Source organism: Rhincodon typus, chromosome 13, assembly GCF_021869965.1.
Source record: "Rhincodon typus isolate 14 chromosome 13, sRhiTyp1.1, whole genome shotgun sequence".
NCBI classification, from domain to species: Eukaryota; Metazoa; Chordata; class Chondrichthyes; order Orectolobiformes; family Rhincodontidae; genus Rhincodon; species Rhincodon typus.
In genome coordinates, this window is record NC_063344.1 from 5,880,858 (window position 1) to 5,898,582 (window position 17,725).

General features: G+C 45.0%; 1 protein-coding gene across 1 annotated transcript in view; it reads left to right on the forward strand.

Annotated features, from left to right (window-relative positions):
- The window catches only part of LOC125484701 (sodium/hydrogen exchanger 9-like), a 54,460-nt gene extending 52,403 nt beyond the window's left edge, over window positions 1-2,057 (forward strand). The window contains exon 5 of the mRNA XM_048604492.1: window positions 1,963-2,057. Within this exon, the coding sequence (XP_048460449.1) occupies window positions 1,963-2,057 (95 nt within the window). The remainder of the gene's footprint in view (window positions 1-1,962) is intronic.
- The last annotated feature ends 15,668 nt before the right edge of the window (window positions 2,058-17,725 follow it).

Genomic DNA, 17,725 nt, shown 5'->3' on the forward strand with positions numbered 1-17,725 from the left:
AGTTTATGAGAATTGGATCAATTTGGGTTGGAAATGCAGTAGCTACAACCTTACGGTTTTTCTAATGACCCTTCAGAGAATAAAGGCATCGTTAGATTTACTGAATTGTGGCTGCGTGACATCCACAAAAGCCCACACATTTCCACAGTTACAATAAAGTGGAAGCTGCTGCTAGAATCCTGCAGATTGAGTGATAAATTACTTACTAAAGCGCTGGTCTGGTACTCAGCACTAATGCATACTTTGAATAATCAGTCTGTGGCTTTACCTCTCCTAATCACAGTTACCTCAAGCCCCACTGAAGAACTCAGGCCTCCTCCAGTCTTGCCTCTGTGCATCTTCTCTGCTTCCTTCATCCTACTTTTGGTACCTCCAGTCACTTTGCCTTAAGCTTCAAATTCCCTCTTTAAACCTCTCCACTTCTCTCTTCTTCAAAATGCTCCTTAAATTGCTTTTGCTAGCCTGGCCAAATGTTATTTGGACGATTGGAAATACATTCAGTTAAACCTTTGTACTGTTACCGTTTTTTTGTGCAAATATATTCCTTTCAAGTGCTTTTCGGTATTTCATTATTTTATAGGTGCAAGAGAAATGCTGTTGTTGTTGTCAATGGTGTGGCTAAATGGGAGAGAAGCTCACACACAACTCCTCAAAAACATAACGTATACAAGAATATAGATCATTCTGAAGAGGAGTCAGACAATTCTGGTTCAACTCTGTTCATCTAATGCTGGTCATTGGTGTTCAATTCTGGTCGCCACACTACTAGAAGGATGTGGATGCTTTGGAGAGGGTACTGAAAAGATTTACCAGGATGTTGCCTGGTATGGAGAGAATTAGCTATGAGGAGAGGTTGGAGAAACTTGGGTCATTCTCACTGGAACAACAGAGGTTGAGGGGCGACCTGATAGAGGTCTATAAGATTACGAAGGGCATGGACAGTGTGGACAGTCAGAAGCTTTTTCCAAGGGTGGAAGAGTCAGTTACCAGGGGCCATGGGTTTAAGGTGCAAAGGGCAAGGTTTAAAGGTGATGTACGAGGCAAGTTTTTTTTTTTTTTTTTTTACACAGAGGGTGGTGGGTGCCTGGAACTCGCTGCCGGGGGAGGTAGTGGAAGCAGATACTCTAGTGACTTTTAAAGGGCGTCTTGACAAATATATGGACAGGATGGGAATAGAGGGATACGGTCCCTGATAGGGTAGGGGGTTTTAGTTGTGATGGGCAGCATGTCGGTACAGGCTTGGAGGACCGAAGGGCCTGTTCCTGTGCTGTAATTTTCTTTGTTCTTTGTTCTAAGACTCAAAATGTTAAATGGGTTTCTGTCTCTACAGGTGCTACCAGATCTGCTGAGTTTCTCTAGAACTTACTGCTTTGTTTCAATAACATACCATGCTGGATGATCAGTTGGCTGGACAGCTGGTTTACGATGCAGTGTGACTAACAACATGGGTTCTATTCCTGCACCAGCTGTGGTTACCGTGAAGGACTCCCCTTCTCAACATCACCCTCACCTGAGGCATGGTGACCCTCAGGTTAAACCACCACCAGTCATCTCTCTGTCTCTACTGTGGTCTGCTAGGACTGTGGTGACTTTACTGGTATGAAGCAGCAGACCACTACATTGCACTGGGATCTCCAGACTGGCATTAGGGAAACCAAGGTGTGTACCATTCCCTTAAAGGCCTGGTTTCTCATTTGTAGAAAGATTCAAGCTAACTCAGAATTTCACCTCCTTTGGAAAAACTAATTTCATGTTCACACTATATTCCATTATCATTATGAACAATAAGACCTGATAATGCAGTGAAATTATTGATGAAATTACTCAGCAGTTTCTTAGTCTCCAGAATACACTGGAACAATCACATGGCAATCTATTACTTAACGTACACAAGAGTTTAAATTCTTTAAGAAGGGGTGACATTTTTCTTCTGTTTACTTTTCTTCCTGCTGTCTGATGCAGTTATAGTTCTGGTGCACTATCACAAAGGAAGTGCAGACGTGGAAGAACTGTTACCATATCTTGCTACACAAACCACAGTATCTCCATCAAAATAATGAACAAGGTTGTCAACCATTACTTCCATCCTTTCAGCAGTGTGGGCAATGGTGATAAAGTTAGGACAATATAACAAAATTGGAAATAAAAAGAATGCCAGATCTAGATGTTGAGAAAAAAAAAATTCTGAATTTTCCTCTCAGGTTTAAACACTGAGTTTAGAATCTCAGTCATGAGCGGCAATCACCTTATTTCCATGTATTTGTGTCTGGAAGGGATCACATAGCTGTCCTTTCGGACTATAAACAGGAATGGAAGCCAGGTGCTGGTCCTTAGTTCAAGACTACGAGAGGTTTACAACCGAATAGCAGGCTGTCAGGAAAATTTGTTCCCTTGCTGGTTGAGTTGCAATAGATCATGAAAAACCACAGGATGACAATCAGTGAACTCTTCCCAGTTAAGTCATATCACATCTCAGACCTCGCCTCATTTCTACGCAGCTCCCAGTCCCCCTCTCCTTCCATGAAAAAAAAACTCAATTGCGCCAATACTCGACATGAAAGTCAGAGATAGCTGGTGGCAACAGTCTGTCATTTGCATACCCACCGCCCCCCCTCCTTCGAACAGCTCAGTCTTCACCACCACCTCTCTGCATGCTCCATGGAGATAAAACTGGTGAAACCGCTGGCCTCGCCAAAATCACCATGGTTACTTTCAAACCAACTCACACACCACTTCAGGACCTCATCGTGGAGCTCAGGGACAACTACGACATGCCTGTTTCTGCTAGGCCCCTTGGTATACAGGGGACCGGCCAAATCCTGTACATCTACACAAGATGCACCTTAAGGCTTTTAGCTGACTTGCTTAGAGTTCAGCCCCTTTTGTATTTTCTTGGACGCTGGTAGCGTCTGTGGCCGACATTGCTTTTTCAAGCAGGAGAGGCAGACAGCGTGTCAATTTTTAATGGACGGAACAGTCACGGGGTGGGTGGAGATGGCACTGTGCCATGTCAGTGTCGCTTAGGTTCAGAGTTAGACAGCACAATTGAGGCCCTACGGCCCATCGAGTCTGCACCAAAATAACTAAAGGCGCGTCAATCTCAAGTCCCTGCGCTCGGCCCATGTCCTTGTAAGTTATAATATCTGCAATGCTCATCCAAATATTTTTTTGGAGGTTGTAAGGTTTCCAGCCTCCACTACCTCCCCAGGCAGTGTATTCCAAATTCCCACCACCCTCTGAGTGAAAATGTTTCTTCCCAAATTCCCTCTGAATCTCCTACCCCTTACTCTAAAACTTTGCCCACTCGTGATTCCTCAACCAAGGGGAACAGCTGCTCTCTATTCACCCTGACCATACCCCTCATCATCTTATATGCCTCAATCATGTCCCCCCTTAGTCTTCTCTGCTCTAAAGAAAACAATCCAAGCAAGCCTTTCTAGTCTCTCCTTATTGCTCAATTTCTCCATCTCAGGCAACATCCTGGTGATTCTCCTCTGTAGCTCCTCTAGTGCTATCACATCTTTCCCGTAGTGAGGTGACCAGAGCTGCACACAGTACCCCAGCTGTGGTCTGACCAATGCTCTGTACAACTCCAGCATGACTTCCTTGCTCTTATACTCTACTCCACAACTGTCCCATATGCCTAGCTATTCTATTCATGTGCTCTTCAACTTCAGTCATCTGTGAACAATTACCCCAAGATCCCTCTGTTCCTCTAAGCTACCCAGTGTCTTGCCATTCATTAAATACTCCCTGATCTTGTTTCTTCTTCCAAAGTGCTTCACTCACATGTATCAGGGTTAAATACCATCTTCCACTGGTCTTCCCATTTGACCAACCCATCTATATCTTCCTGTAACCAACAACCATTTCTTCACTATTAACCACTCTAACAATCTTGGTGTCATCTGCAAATTTGTTTAACATTCCCTCCACATTTTCATCTATAATCATTTATGTATATAACAAACAATAAGGGTCCCAGTACTGATCCTAGTGATGTACTGCTGGACACTAACTTCTAGTCACTCAAACAACCTTCTACCACTACCCTTTGTGTCCTATTACTAAGTCAGTTTCTGATCCATCTCACCAGATTTATCTCAAATCCATCTGCTTTAACCTTCTCCAACAGTCTCCCATGTGGGACCTTGTCAAAATCTTTACTAAAATCCAAATAAACTACATCAACTGAACTTCCCTCATCTGTACACATGATCAAGCTTTCAAAAAATTCAAACAAATTTATTAGGCCTGACTTCCCTCTGACAAAGTCATGCTGACTATCCCTAATTAACCCATGCCTTTCCAAGTGGGTATTAATTCGCTCCTTTAGAACCTTTTCCAATAGCTCCCCTACCACTGATGTCTGTAATTTCCTGGTTCATCTCTACCACCCCTCCTAAAAAGTGGAACCACATTAGCTGCTCTCCAGTCCTCTGGCACTTCCCCTTTGGCCAGAGAGAAATTAAATAATTGTGTCGCTGCAATTTCCTGCCTCGCCTCCCACAGCAGCCTGGGATGCTATTCATCTGGGTCAAGGAATCTGTCTGTTTTTAAGCCTGACAGAGCCTCCAATACCTCCCCATTTCCTATGTCAAATTGTCCAAGTTCCTCACAGTCCTTTTTTCTGAATTCCATATCTACGTGCTCCTTAACCAGAGTGAAGACCGAAGAGAAATATTCATTTAACACTCTTCAAATATCCTGCAGCTTCACACACAGGCTGACCCCTTGGTCCCTAACAGGCCCTACTCTTTACCTGGTAAACCTCTTCTGTTTAATGTACTTTTAATATCTCTTAGGATTCTCTCTAATCCTGTTTGTAAGTCCTTTCTTATTCCCCCTTTTTGTTCTTCTAATTGCTTTCTTAAGTTCCCTGTTGCATTTCCTGTATTCCTCTAGGGCCCGCAGCTGAATTGCTCCCTTTGGACTTGCTAAAAGCCCGATGCTTCTTCGTTATCCAGTCCTGAATTGTCCTGGACATCCAGGGTTCTCTGAACTTATTGCTCCTACGTTACCCCTAAAGCATACATGTTGGGCCTGTACTCTGCACAGCTCCTTTTTGAATGGCTCCCATTGCTCCCAGTCTCCTGTGGCCGGATCTTGCTTTATTTTAAGTAAAGCCTGCCTTTCCCCGATCCAAAGCTGTCTCTTGCAGGCCATCTTTTTTCTTGTCCAGAACAAATTTGAACCATATCATGTTGTGGTTGCTATCGCTAAAATATGCCCCCACTACCACATCGAGCACTTGTCTGGCTTCTTTCCCCAGAACCAGATCCAGCCCTTGTTGGACCTCGTAAATATTGATACAAAAACTCCCCTGGATACATTTCAAGAAATCTGCCCCTGCTAAACCCTTAACACGATGGCTGTCCCAATTTATGTTAGGAAGGTTGAAATCCCCCAGTATAATTACCCAACTGTTACTCTTACACACCTCTGACCTGTCTATATATTTGTTCCTCAATGTCCCGCTGACTCTCTGGGGGCCTATATTACACTCCCAATAAAGTGGCTGCCCCCTTAACATTTCTAAGTTGTACCCACAAGGTTTGAGGACCTACCAAGTTATCATCTCTCCTTATTGCAGTAATTGACTCCTTAATTAACAGAGCTACACCACTAGCCTTTTTACAACCTCCTCTGTCTCACCGAAAGATCCTATAGCCTGGAATGTTGATCTGCCAGTGCAGCCCTTCCCTCAACCATGTTTCTGCGATGACAACAATATCATACTTCCATCTGTCAATCACTCATCAGTCATACCTATTATACTCCTAGCACTGAAGACCACTCAGCCTTGCCCTACTCTCTTGACACTCTACATAGCTGAACGCACTCTGACTTGCTTCCTTTGCTGTAACCGGAGGTGTCTCTGTTTCGGAGATATTCTGTGTCCCCTCCCCCTGCCAGACTAGTTTAACCTCCTCCCAACAGCACTAGCAAACCTACCCAAAGTGGTTCTACAGCAGGTGCCAGCAGCATTTGTTTCTAGCAAGTGGTTGTGTCGGAATCAAAAGGGTCAAGTCCTCAGTGGGGTCAAGGGGTTGACAACTAGTCAGGGCCAGGGGAAGGGGCTTCACTATAGTCAGTGAAGGGGTTCATCCAACTGCAGTCCAAGAGGTTGACCATGGTCAGTCAGGCGATAGGTTTGAGCGAGGGAATGCTGCCTGTAGACCTGGCCTGGCTCCCCCTGGTGATCATCAAGCTGCCAGGGAGGTAGCCTGCCACATACAGGCCAGAGCCAGCTCGGGACAGATTTTTATTTTTCATTCATGACGGTGTCACTGCTGGACCAGCATTTATTGCCCATCCCTAATTGCCCAGAGGGTAGTTAAGAGTCAACCACATTGCTGTGGGTCTAGAGTTACATGTAGGCCAGACCACCTACATTCTGTTCACAGGGAAAAAACGACCCTGAGCTTCCAATTGCCTGCCACTCCAACATACCACCCTGTTCCCTGGCCAACATCTCTGTCTTAGGCTTACTGCAGTGTTCCAGCGAAACTCATCACAAGCCGGAAAAACACCTCATTTTCCGCTTGGGGACGCTGCAGCCCTTCAGGCTCAATAACTTTAGGGCTTGAGGCACCTTCTCCTATGTCCTTATCCCCAACCCCACCTTCACACCCACACCCCAGGCCATGTTATCACATGGGCTGCTATTCCTGGCTTACCATTATCCATCCCTCTGTTTGCCTAACTGTCCTTCTGTCCCTCTGGACTCTGACTTTACTTATCCTCTCATTCTTTCCCTCCCCTCGCCTCCCCACCACTTCTTCCTAGGTGCAATCAGTTTCTACGAAAGATCACTGGATTCAAAACGTTAACTCTGCTTTCTTTCCACAGATGCTACTAGACCTGCTGAGTTTCTGTGCCAATTTCTGTTTTCGCTTTGAGTTTACAGTTTCTCGTCATGGAAAGTTTCACTCTGCATCTTTAAGGTATAAATATTTAAACAGAGAACCTTGATTATTTGCTAAAATACAACAGCAATCAGACTGAGAAAGTCTCCAAGCACAACATAGCATCATGCCAAAAGACACAAACAATATTTTCTTTTCAGTAAGTCACCCATCTTGCAGAACCTCAAGTCAGCATTTGTAGGAGGTATCCTGCACCTTCACAAAGCATTTTCGCTGTGGTTTCTGAACAGTGCACTTCACAAGCTCTCTTTGTGGACTCAGCTGTAACTCATTGGCTCTGGCCTATACAAAACTCTAAGATTGCAATTCCTTCGCCTCCGCCGCATCTGCTCCCAGGATGAGGCATTCCACTCCCGTACATCTCAGAAGTCCTCGTTTTTCAAGGACCACAACTTCCCCCCCTCAGTGGTCGAGAACGCCCTCAACCGTGTCTCCCACATCTCCCGCAACTCATCCCTCACACCCTGTCCCCGCAATAACAACCAAAAAAGAATCCCCCTCGTCCTCACGTACCACCCCACCAACCTCCGGATCCAACGCATAATCCTCCGACACTTCCGCCATCTGCAATCCGACCCCACCACCAAAGACATCTTTCCCTCCCCACCCTTATCTGCCTTCTGGAGGGACCACTCTCTCCGTGAATCCCTTGTCCGCTCCACACTCCCCTCCAGCCTCACCACACCCGGCACTTTTCCCTGCAACCACAGGAAGTGCTACACCTGCCCCTATACCTCCTCCCTCAACCCCATCCCAGGTCACAAGAAGACTTTCCACATCAAGCAGATGTTCACCTGCACATCTGCCAATGTGGTATACTGCATCCGCTGTACCCATTGTGGCCTCCTCTACATCGGGGAAACCAAGCGGAGGCTTGGGGACCGCTTTGCGGAACACCTACGCTCGGTTCGCAATAAACAACTGCACCTCCCAATCGCGAACCATTTCAACTCCCCCTCCCATTCCTCAGACGACATGTCCATCCTGGGCCTCCTACAGTGCCACAACGATGCCACCCGAAGGTTGCAGGAACAGCAACTCATATTCCGCTTGGGAAGCCTGCAGCCCAATGGTATCAATGTGGATTTCACAAACTTCAAAATCTCCCCTCCCCCTACCGCATCCCAAAACCAGACCAGCTCGTCCCCGCCTCCCTAACCTGTCCTTCCTCCCACCGATCCCCTCCTCCCACCTCAAGCCGCACCCCAATCTCCTACCTACTAACCTCATCCCACTCCCTTGACCTGTCCGTCCTCCCTGGACTGACCTATCCCCTCCCTACTTCCCCACCTACACTCACCTTTACTGGCTCCATCCCCGCCTCTTTGACCTGTCTGTCTCCTCTCCACCTATCTTCTCCTCTATCCATCTTCTATCCGCCTCCCCCTCTCTCCCTATTTATTTCAGAACCCCCTTCCCCTCCCCCATTTCTGATGAAGGGTCTAGGCCCGAAATGTCAGCCTTTTTGCTCCTATGATGCTGCTTGACCTGCTGTGTTCATCCAGCTCTGCACCTTGTTGTCTAAGTTTGAGGTTATGTTTGTGCTCGGGTGTTCTTGGAGAGACAGCAGGTTGTGTCCACCAATGCTCTTGATGCCTTGAGAGGGGGGCGGGGGGCACCACAGGGGATACAATGCTTTATCACCCCATCCAAGCCCATTTGGAATTAACCCCTTCCTACTCACCCTCAGGGTTTGCATGGCAACATTCAATTGGCTGCATGGGTGATTACCGGTGGTGGTTAGGGTTAAAACCAATAACAAAAATTGTCATGGTGATTTGGGATGGGAGATAAAAGGTTCAGCTGTGTGTGAGAGCATAAAGTAAAAAGAAACAAAACTCCGCAAGTTAAACAGCGAGCCAACACACAGCTGCACTTGTGCATCTCTCAGCTGTCCCCGGAAGACACAGACCCAGAAGAGATCACCTATCTTACCCACTCAGCTGAGTAAGATACTAACAAGAAAGTGACTTGAAAATGGATTTGTAGAGAGCTGTCAGATAGAGAACCAGAAAATTAGAACACACTTCCCACATGATAGCAAGAGGAAAGGCCCCGATTACTGTGTAAAATGACCCTGAAATTACGAACGAGGATATTGACAAGATGTTGAAAGTCAGCAGGCTCCAGGTCAGTGTGTAGCCTAGCATGCTGGTGCACTTGTGGGGCTTTCTAATAAGTTAACAGGAAATAAAACACCATTTGTAACCTCCCACAAGTACACAACCTTGTCCTGTTGTCAACGATGGTGCCGAACAGATGGTATGTTCCTTGACTGACAGACAGTATTTAGTGAGTAAATCATTCCAGATCAATCCTGCCTGTGCTCCTGTGATAGTACAAAAGTAAGGACATCAAGAATGGATTGAGAAGAGGCCATTTGGCCCATCAAATCCCTACCTTTCATAGACCTCATACAAAATACTTTATAAAAGCCTCTGTTCAAAGAGAAACTGATGCATTCATGTTTCCTTGCCACGATGAAAAATAATGGCATGGATGGTTTCAGGGTAAGTCACACAGAAGAATAAATCAAGGTGGTGTGTGTATGGAATGAGCTGCCAGAGGAAGAGGTGGAGGTGGGTACAATTACAACATTTAAAAGGCATCTGGATGGAAGGTTTTAGGAAGGATATTAGCCAAATGCTGGCAAATGGGACTAGTTTAGTTTGGGAAATCTGGTCAGGGTGGACGAGTCAGACCAAAGGGTCTGTTCCTGTGCTGTATGACTCTATGACTGTAAGTAGAGCCATCCTCGGTATATAACCACAACTTGCTACTTTCCACTGATAACCTGCCCCTCCTGTACCTTGCAGCAGCACAAGAATGTACTGTGCTCCATCAAGCAAGTGACAATCTCTCCAAGAATAAATCCAGAGGTCCATATGGGAGCATGGAGGTCCAGTACAGTGGGTGCTCACTCTTCTCCAATGTGAATGTTCAGGGATAATATGGACTGATCCCATAAAATCATATCATATCACAGAACAGGATGAGTCCTTTCAACCTAACATGCTGACTTCCCATTTAAAAGGGGTAAAGAAATGTATTGGCGTCTAGGCAACAGGACACTTTACGATAAACTCAGAAGAGTCAACACAATTTTACAAAAGGGAAGCATTGCTTGAAAAACCCGTTCAAATCGACTAAGTGTGACACTAACTGCATTGATAAGGGAAAACCAGGGTGTAGCAGGCTTGCATTTTTAGAAAACATTCAATAAAGTGCCACACAAAATGAACACTGATGAAAGGAGGAGTAACATGTTAACAGACTGAGGATAAATAAAAGGGCAGAAAACAGGGAGCATTGAATAAACAAGTTATTTTCTGGATGGCAGAGTTTAACCGATGGGAATCAACAGTGATTAGTTTTTTGGCGCTAGTTGTTTACAATCAACAAGGACTTACAGAGATAAAATATTTTTCCGTCGACCTGTTTGGGTGTGTTTTGACCTTCTGGCCTAGGTGTCTCTATCTCTGCACCAGAAAACCGTTGTATCAATTTCTGAGATGGGGCAGAGGTGGATCGGGAGTGTAGCATATCCACAGTTACTGACAATGTCGATCTCAGTGAAAAAGCAAGCTGTGAGGACAACATAAGGAAGTGGCGAAGGGATACAAGCCTGTTAAATGGGAGAGCAAAATAAAACTGATGGAATACCATGTGAACTGAGAAACTATCCATTTTTGTAGGAATACCAACAAGTAAATGTTGGTATTCAGCAGGATTTGGAAATTCTTGTATACAAAAAAAGGGAACATATATGAACAGCAAGAAATAAAAAAGATGCTACTTAGACTTGTTGTAAGGGTATTGGGGAATGATAAGAGATCTTGTTGCACTTTGGGGAGGACACCAGTCCTTACATAGTTTTGAGAGTGGGGACAAAGTGGATAAAATCTTTCAGATATTTGTTCATCATCCATTGTAAAAGCAATGATGGATGCGGTTTCCAATATTTCTGGTGGCACAGAGTGAAAATACTCAAAATATTCACATGTGTTTGCCTATTTTGTCTTTATTATGTTGAGATACAATTACCTTCTGCAAATTGTTGAGAAATCTGTCAAAATGGTCGAACAGACAATGGCCCTCCTGGTGCATTGTGTTCCCTCACTGAGTCAATTGTGATTTGAAGCATAGAGGCAATTTGAGAACTCAGCTATTAACTTGACAAGGGATTTTAGTTTTACCTTAAAATAAATCAATTTTTGGTGGAAGGTACAGGAACAGAAAAGAATTACAAACATTTAAAATAACGCTGACAACTATGTTAAGGAGACAGTGGGTTAAAGAATGTGGTAAAGACAGTTTCATAGGGGTATGTAGGGGGGAAATAAGGTGGGGTTTGGGTGCCAGTGCCCAGTCTGGCCGGTAGAATGAATGCCTAGTGGTGCTCACACTGTGGGAATGCTAGTGTATGTTGAGCACTCAGCAAGAGGCTAAGCAATGTCTGCAGATAATACATGGCGCAACCAATATATTCTTCTCAAATGCAGCCTGTCTCTCTCTCTCTCTCAAAGAGAAGTTGCGCACAGTGGAAGGCAACTTGTACCAACATTCGGCAACTCTCCATAGGAGCTGCACGGATGAGGCACCAGGGAACAGACAGAGCTCCCAGATTGAAGGGCTTGGTTGCAAAGGTCAACAGAAGAAGCCATATTTATGTGAGCAGTCAAGGATGTTCTCCAGAATTATCCTCAGAAGGGAAGGAAAGCAGCTGTTCAGCACCTTGAGGGCCTGGCAGAACACTGACCTCACGCGGTCACCACGGTTGGCCAAGCTGCTTTTAGCATTGTAGCCTCCTGCCCACCACTGCGCCCACCTCTCACGCTGCTCAGGGCACCATATCTGCACCACTCACCCAGGGCAACCCCCAACAATTAGGATGGACGTGTAACATTCAGATACTCCGCCTCACTGTTGCACACCTTCTGAGGATGGCACCCTCACACCCGACTCCCATTGGTTCCCACAGAACGTCAGGCACCTCACCTAAACACAGTGAATCTCATCTCTCTCTCTCTCTCACACACACAGAGCCAGGTGGCCCATTACTGCCAGGAGCAGGGGTCCTTTCTCCCTGAGCTTTACACTGGAGCAAATGATTCCCACATCATGGCGCCCATTGTCACAGAGGCCTAACATCTGGAGGGAGTGTGGAGACTGAGGATGAAGATGAAAAGGGCATATCCTTGCTCTTCCCAACCCTGGCCTTATCCTCCCCTGGCATCATGTATAGTCTGTTGCTGGAATGACTTGCTTACTAGACAGACCTCTGACTGTGGGAGCTCGCTGCACGTAAATTGGTTGATGCATTTGACTTTACCAAAACGTGGTCACTTGGTTTAAAGCCGTTTGGAACGTTTGAATCAAAGAATCCCTGCAGCATGGAAGCAGGCCATTTGGCCCATCAGATCCACACCAACCCTCCAAAGAGCTTCCCATCTAGACTCGCCCGCCTGATCCCTGTAATCCTGCCTTTCCCATGGCCGATCCACCATAACCTGCACATCTTTGGACTGTGGAAGGAAACTGGAGCACCCGGAAGAAACCCACGCAGACATGGGGAGAATGTGCAAACTCCACACAGACAGTCACCCGAGGGTGGAATCGAACCCGGGTCCCCGGCGCTATGAGGCTGCAGTGCTAACCACTGTGCCACCATGCCATGCAGGCTGTGAAAGGTGCTATTTAAATGCTGGGCTGTGTTTTTAGTTTTATTGCAGGGCCTGTGAGACCTTGCCAAAGGCAGCTCCTTCTGCTACTGAGCAGCAACACGTCGATTCTAACATCAAGTTCGGTTTGAAGGGAATCACTTGTGGTACATTCATAAAGAACCTCCCTCAGAACTGATGCACTCACCCTGAGCAAACAGTACTCCTCACAATGTGAATTACAAAGCTTGAGCTGAGTTCATCAAACAGGATGCTCTCTGGGCAAAACCTGAAAGTGCAGGCTGCCTTTAGATTTCAAAGGAGGGAATGGACCAGCAGGACCTTCCATCTGGTGATCATAGTGCCCACTCTCACAAAAGTGCCCGAACCCTGAGCAGTGTGTGGACAAGATCCACTGGGCACTTTCTCTGTGTTTTTCTCACCTGCTCTCGAAACAATAAGAACGAGAACTACGTCTACAATAAACAGGAATAAGAAAAACTGGCACTTTTAGATTAGCAGAACCCACATTGGCATTTGACATTTCAATGCATCAGGGACTCTGTGATTTAGGAATGGACATTTATTTCTCTCGTTTCAGTGATACCTGCATCAGATGGCAACAGGGAGCCTTCTACAGACTGTTTCAGACCTCGGGCAATGCTGAACCTCAAGGCACAGTCTCCTAATAAGATTTCAATGACACCAATGCAAAAAGGATTTGATGATGTTAATAACCAACACAGAAGATCTATACAATTTGTAAATTTCAAAATAAAAGTGAAATGCTACACCAGAGTATTATTTTTCATTCATGGGGTTGGGTATATTACAACATTTAAAAAGCATCTGGTTGGGTATATGAATAGGAAGGGTTTAAAGGGATATGGGCCAAATGCTGGCAAATGGGACTAGATTAATTTAGGTCATCTGGTTGGCTGCCTCACAACGCCAGGAGCCCGGGTTCAATTCCACCCTCAGGCGACTGTCTGTGTGGAGTTTGCATATTCTCCCTGTGTCTGCGTGGGTTTCCTCCGGTTTCCTCCCACAATCCAAAGATGTGCAGGTTAGGGTGGATTGGCCATGCTATAGTGCCCGTAGTGTTCAGGGATGTGCAGGTTAGGTGGGTTAGCCATGGGAAATGCAGGGTTACAGGGATAGAGTAGGGGGGCTGGGTCTGGGTGGGATGCCCTTTGGATGTTTGGTGTGAATTCGATGGGCTGAATGTCCTGTTTCCACACTGTAGGGATTCTATAAGCAAGTTGGACCAAAGGGTCTGTTTCTGTGCTGTAAATCCCTAGCATGAACCAGCATTTACTGGCCATCCCTAAATTCCCAGAGTGCAGTTCAGAGTCATCATTAGATTCTTAATTCCAGATATTTATTGAATTCAAATCCCACCATCTGCCATAGTGGGATTCGAACCCGGGTCCCCAGAACATTACCTGGATCTCTGGATTAATAGTCTTGTGATAATGCCACTCGGCCATCACTCTACCCCTAAAGTTTTTAATGCAACGAGTAACTGGTGGCTAGTGTCTTTAGGTTGATGTTAATGGTCACGTACATGTCACTGTTGTGTTAGTGACCCTCCATTCACCGGGGCCAAACATTTCTCCCGTATGCACTGAGATCAGATATTTGTGCGCACCTTCACAAACGCGCTGTACCTGAGCCTCAGTCGCTTCACCCTGCTCGTGACCTGTTTCTATAGTAACTAAGGCTCTCAGGCAAGCAGTGTTAAGTGTAGAACAGCACCACATGTTACAGCTTTTTATTGTTGTCTTTCATCAGTTAACATGGAAAGCTTTGACCTTGATCTTTCTTCCCAAGGATGTGCTCTCAAAATATTTGATGCAACGTTATTCTTACAATGAGTGCGCTGCTGAGGAAATTCTTCTAGATTCTAAACTATTATTTGGAAGGGCTCCAGTAAATTCTCATCACCCTTTTTGTATTTCCAATTAATGCCGGCAGTTTTGAAGTCATCCATCATGAACTTGGCATTGCTAAACCCATTAAAACCACCTGAACGCAACACATTTTTCAAGAGGCTTTTTGGAATGGAGAAAATGCAGCACGGCTCCAACTGGAAGGCAGGCAGGCAGAGTCAGATGCCAAGCAGCTAAACAACTTTAAAACGCAGGCCAGTCACAATAACATTGACAGGAAATGCTGCAAGTAATTTTGTTCAGTCCTGCATCTGATGCAAACAGTACAGATTAAAGCCATTCACGTTCCTGTGGTAAATTCAAAGGTGTCAGCCACAGACCAAACAGTCCAGTCTCAGCAGACAGCGTCCTCTCACCCACTTTAACGTTGCTATTTCAGTAAGTCCCTCAAACTTGCTGCTTATTTTGTACAGCGCTCAGTTTATTTTTAATATAAAACATAACGGCTTAATTATGTGGACTTGAACAAAATTGGCAATCCAGGAACCAGAGAGAATTTATTAACCTGGAGGAAGGAAATCCTGGGAGGACAATGCAAGCTTTCAAGGGAAAAGGGGTGGCTGGCAGGCAAAATGTGGAGAAAACCTTGAAGTTAGTTAGTAGAACTAAATACTTGTTTGATATGCTGAGAAAATAAAATCAATTTTAAAATGCTGGAAATCTGACTTACGCAAAACTGAACATTTTGGAACTAAATCATATGTCAGAAACCTGAAATTAATAAACACAGGAGAGGGATAGTAAGAACTGCAGATGCTGGAGTCAGAGATAACGCAGTGTGGAGCTGGAGGAACACAGCAGGCCAGGCAGCATCAGAGGAGCAGGAAAGCTGATGTTTCAGGTCAGGACCCTTCTTCAGAAAAACCAAATAAACACAGGAGAGGAGTTTTCACTTTGGATGTGATCAGGATCAATCACATCCTAAATGCCTCCTAAACTGAACTGTTATAATTCAAATTTCCGCAACATTTGCCGTACGAACTCTTGTTGAAGCCAAGTTGAGCTTAAAACTACGAAAAGTAAATCTTCATTGCAAAACTGAGGTGCTGACTTTCACAAGTTAAATTGTTGCAGGGGTTTAAAAAATGCTGGATCTGTGGAACTCATCTGTGGAAGCCAAGTCATTGAGTGTATTTAAGACAGAGATAGATAGGTTCCTGATTAATCAAGGGATCAAGGGTTACAGGGAGAAGAAAGGAGAATGGAGTTGAGTATCTTGTCAGTCATGATCGAATGGCAGAAAAGACTCAATGGGCCAAATGGCCTCATGCTGCTCCCATAGCTTATGGTCTTATCTTAAATCCACCCTCTCCCATGATCTCATTATCTCAGCTGCCATGTCGGATACTGATCCCTCCAGCCCGGCTCCCAAAACAACACAATTTGATTAACTGCTTTGTTACTTATAAATAAATCACTAACAAGACAGACATCGATTTCTGTGCACCAAATAAGTTTATCAATGTGAGGAGTCTCACGACACCAGGTTATAGTCCAACATGTTCATTTGAAATCACAAGCTTTCGAAGCATTGCTCCTTCGCCAGGTGAAGTGAAGGCAAGCGCACCTGTATGTCTCTCACAAGTCACCTGACAAAGAAGCAGTGCTCCGAAAGCTTGTGATTTCAAACAAACTTGTTGAACTATAACCTGGTGCTGTATATCTTCAAATTTTGTCCACCCCAGTCCAACACCAGCACCGCCAACTTCATAAATTTATCAGCTTCAGAAATGAAAGCCATAAAAAAATTATACACCACAGTTTTTCACCATTTTACTGAAAACACCTAACAGAAGAACATGAAGTGATATTAAAAATGCATTAAAAAAAACTCCCTCATCCTTGGCTTTAGAAATAAATAATGCCCCCCAATCTGCCTCTTGAATGGCATCATCAGAGGGAACAACATCATTTCCATTAGCATTCACTCCACACAAAGACTCGGTAGCATTGAATGCATTGGAGATCTCACATTTCTTGAATAATTTGATGACCATTTCAGTTCTGACTTCCTTCCAGGTCTCTACAACACAGTCACACAAAACAGCTAATGTTACAACTACTGCCTACCAATAACATTATCCAATATTTCCACCTTAATTCCAGGCTATGCTTGAAGGGCTTCTGTAGAGAGAGATCCGACGATTGGATTAGACTACTGTGAATCACCGGGATATTTTGCCCTCTAATGTCAGTCACATCAGGTTCAGTAACAGTATGTTTACAAGAATGATCCTGGGGATGAAGGGCTTGTCCAATGAGGAGCAATTGAGGACTCCGGGTCTGTACTCGAAGGAAATTAGAAGGATGAGGAGGAATCTGACTGAAACTTACAGGATACCGAGAAGCCTGGATTGAGTGGATGTGGAGAAGAAGTTTCCATGAGAAGAGGAGACTAGGACCCACCTCAGAGTGAAGGGACAAGCCTTTAGAACTGAGATGAGGAGGAATTTGTTCAGTCAGAGGATGGTGAATCTGTGGAACTCATTGTCACAGAGGGCTGTGGAGGACAAGTCATTGAGTGTATTTAAGACAGAAATAGATAGGTTCTTGATTAGAAAGGGGAATCACAGGTTATGGAGAGAAAGCAGGAGAACGGGGTTGAAGAACATCTTAGCCGTGATCAAATGGTAAAGCAGACTCAATGCACCGAATGGCCTAATTTTGCTCCTATAAAAGGTTTTAGCGTAGATTTGTAGCATGGGTTGTGGGAATTGTAGCTGGTTGGCTCGCCGAGCCTGTTTGTTGTTGTATCACAGACATTTCATTACCCTGCTGGGTAACATCATCAGTGCAGCCTCCGATGAAGCGCTGTTCTGTTTTGCCACTTGTTATTTGAACTCTGGAGTCCGTTGAGCTGGATTACCTCACTTCCGGTTTTCCTTTGCAGTGGAGTGTATATGGGGTCAAGCTCTATGTGCTTGTTGATGGCTTTCTTCATGGAGTACCAAGCTTCTATGAATTCCTGTGCCTGTCTCTGCTTTGTTTGTCCCAGGATCTTGGTGTTGTCCCAATCGAATTGGTGGTTCTCCTTATCCATGTGGATAAAGATGAGTGAGTACTGGTCGTGTCTTTTTGTAGCAAATTGATGTTCCTATACCTTTGCTCTTATATCTTATGGTCTTATTGACAAGGGGTGACCTGCTCCAGATGAGAAGACCTTCTTTCTAGTAGCAATCAGAAC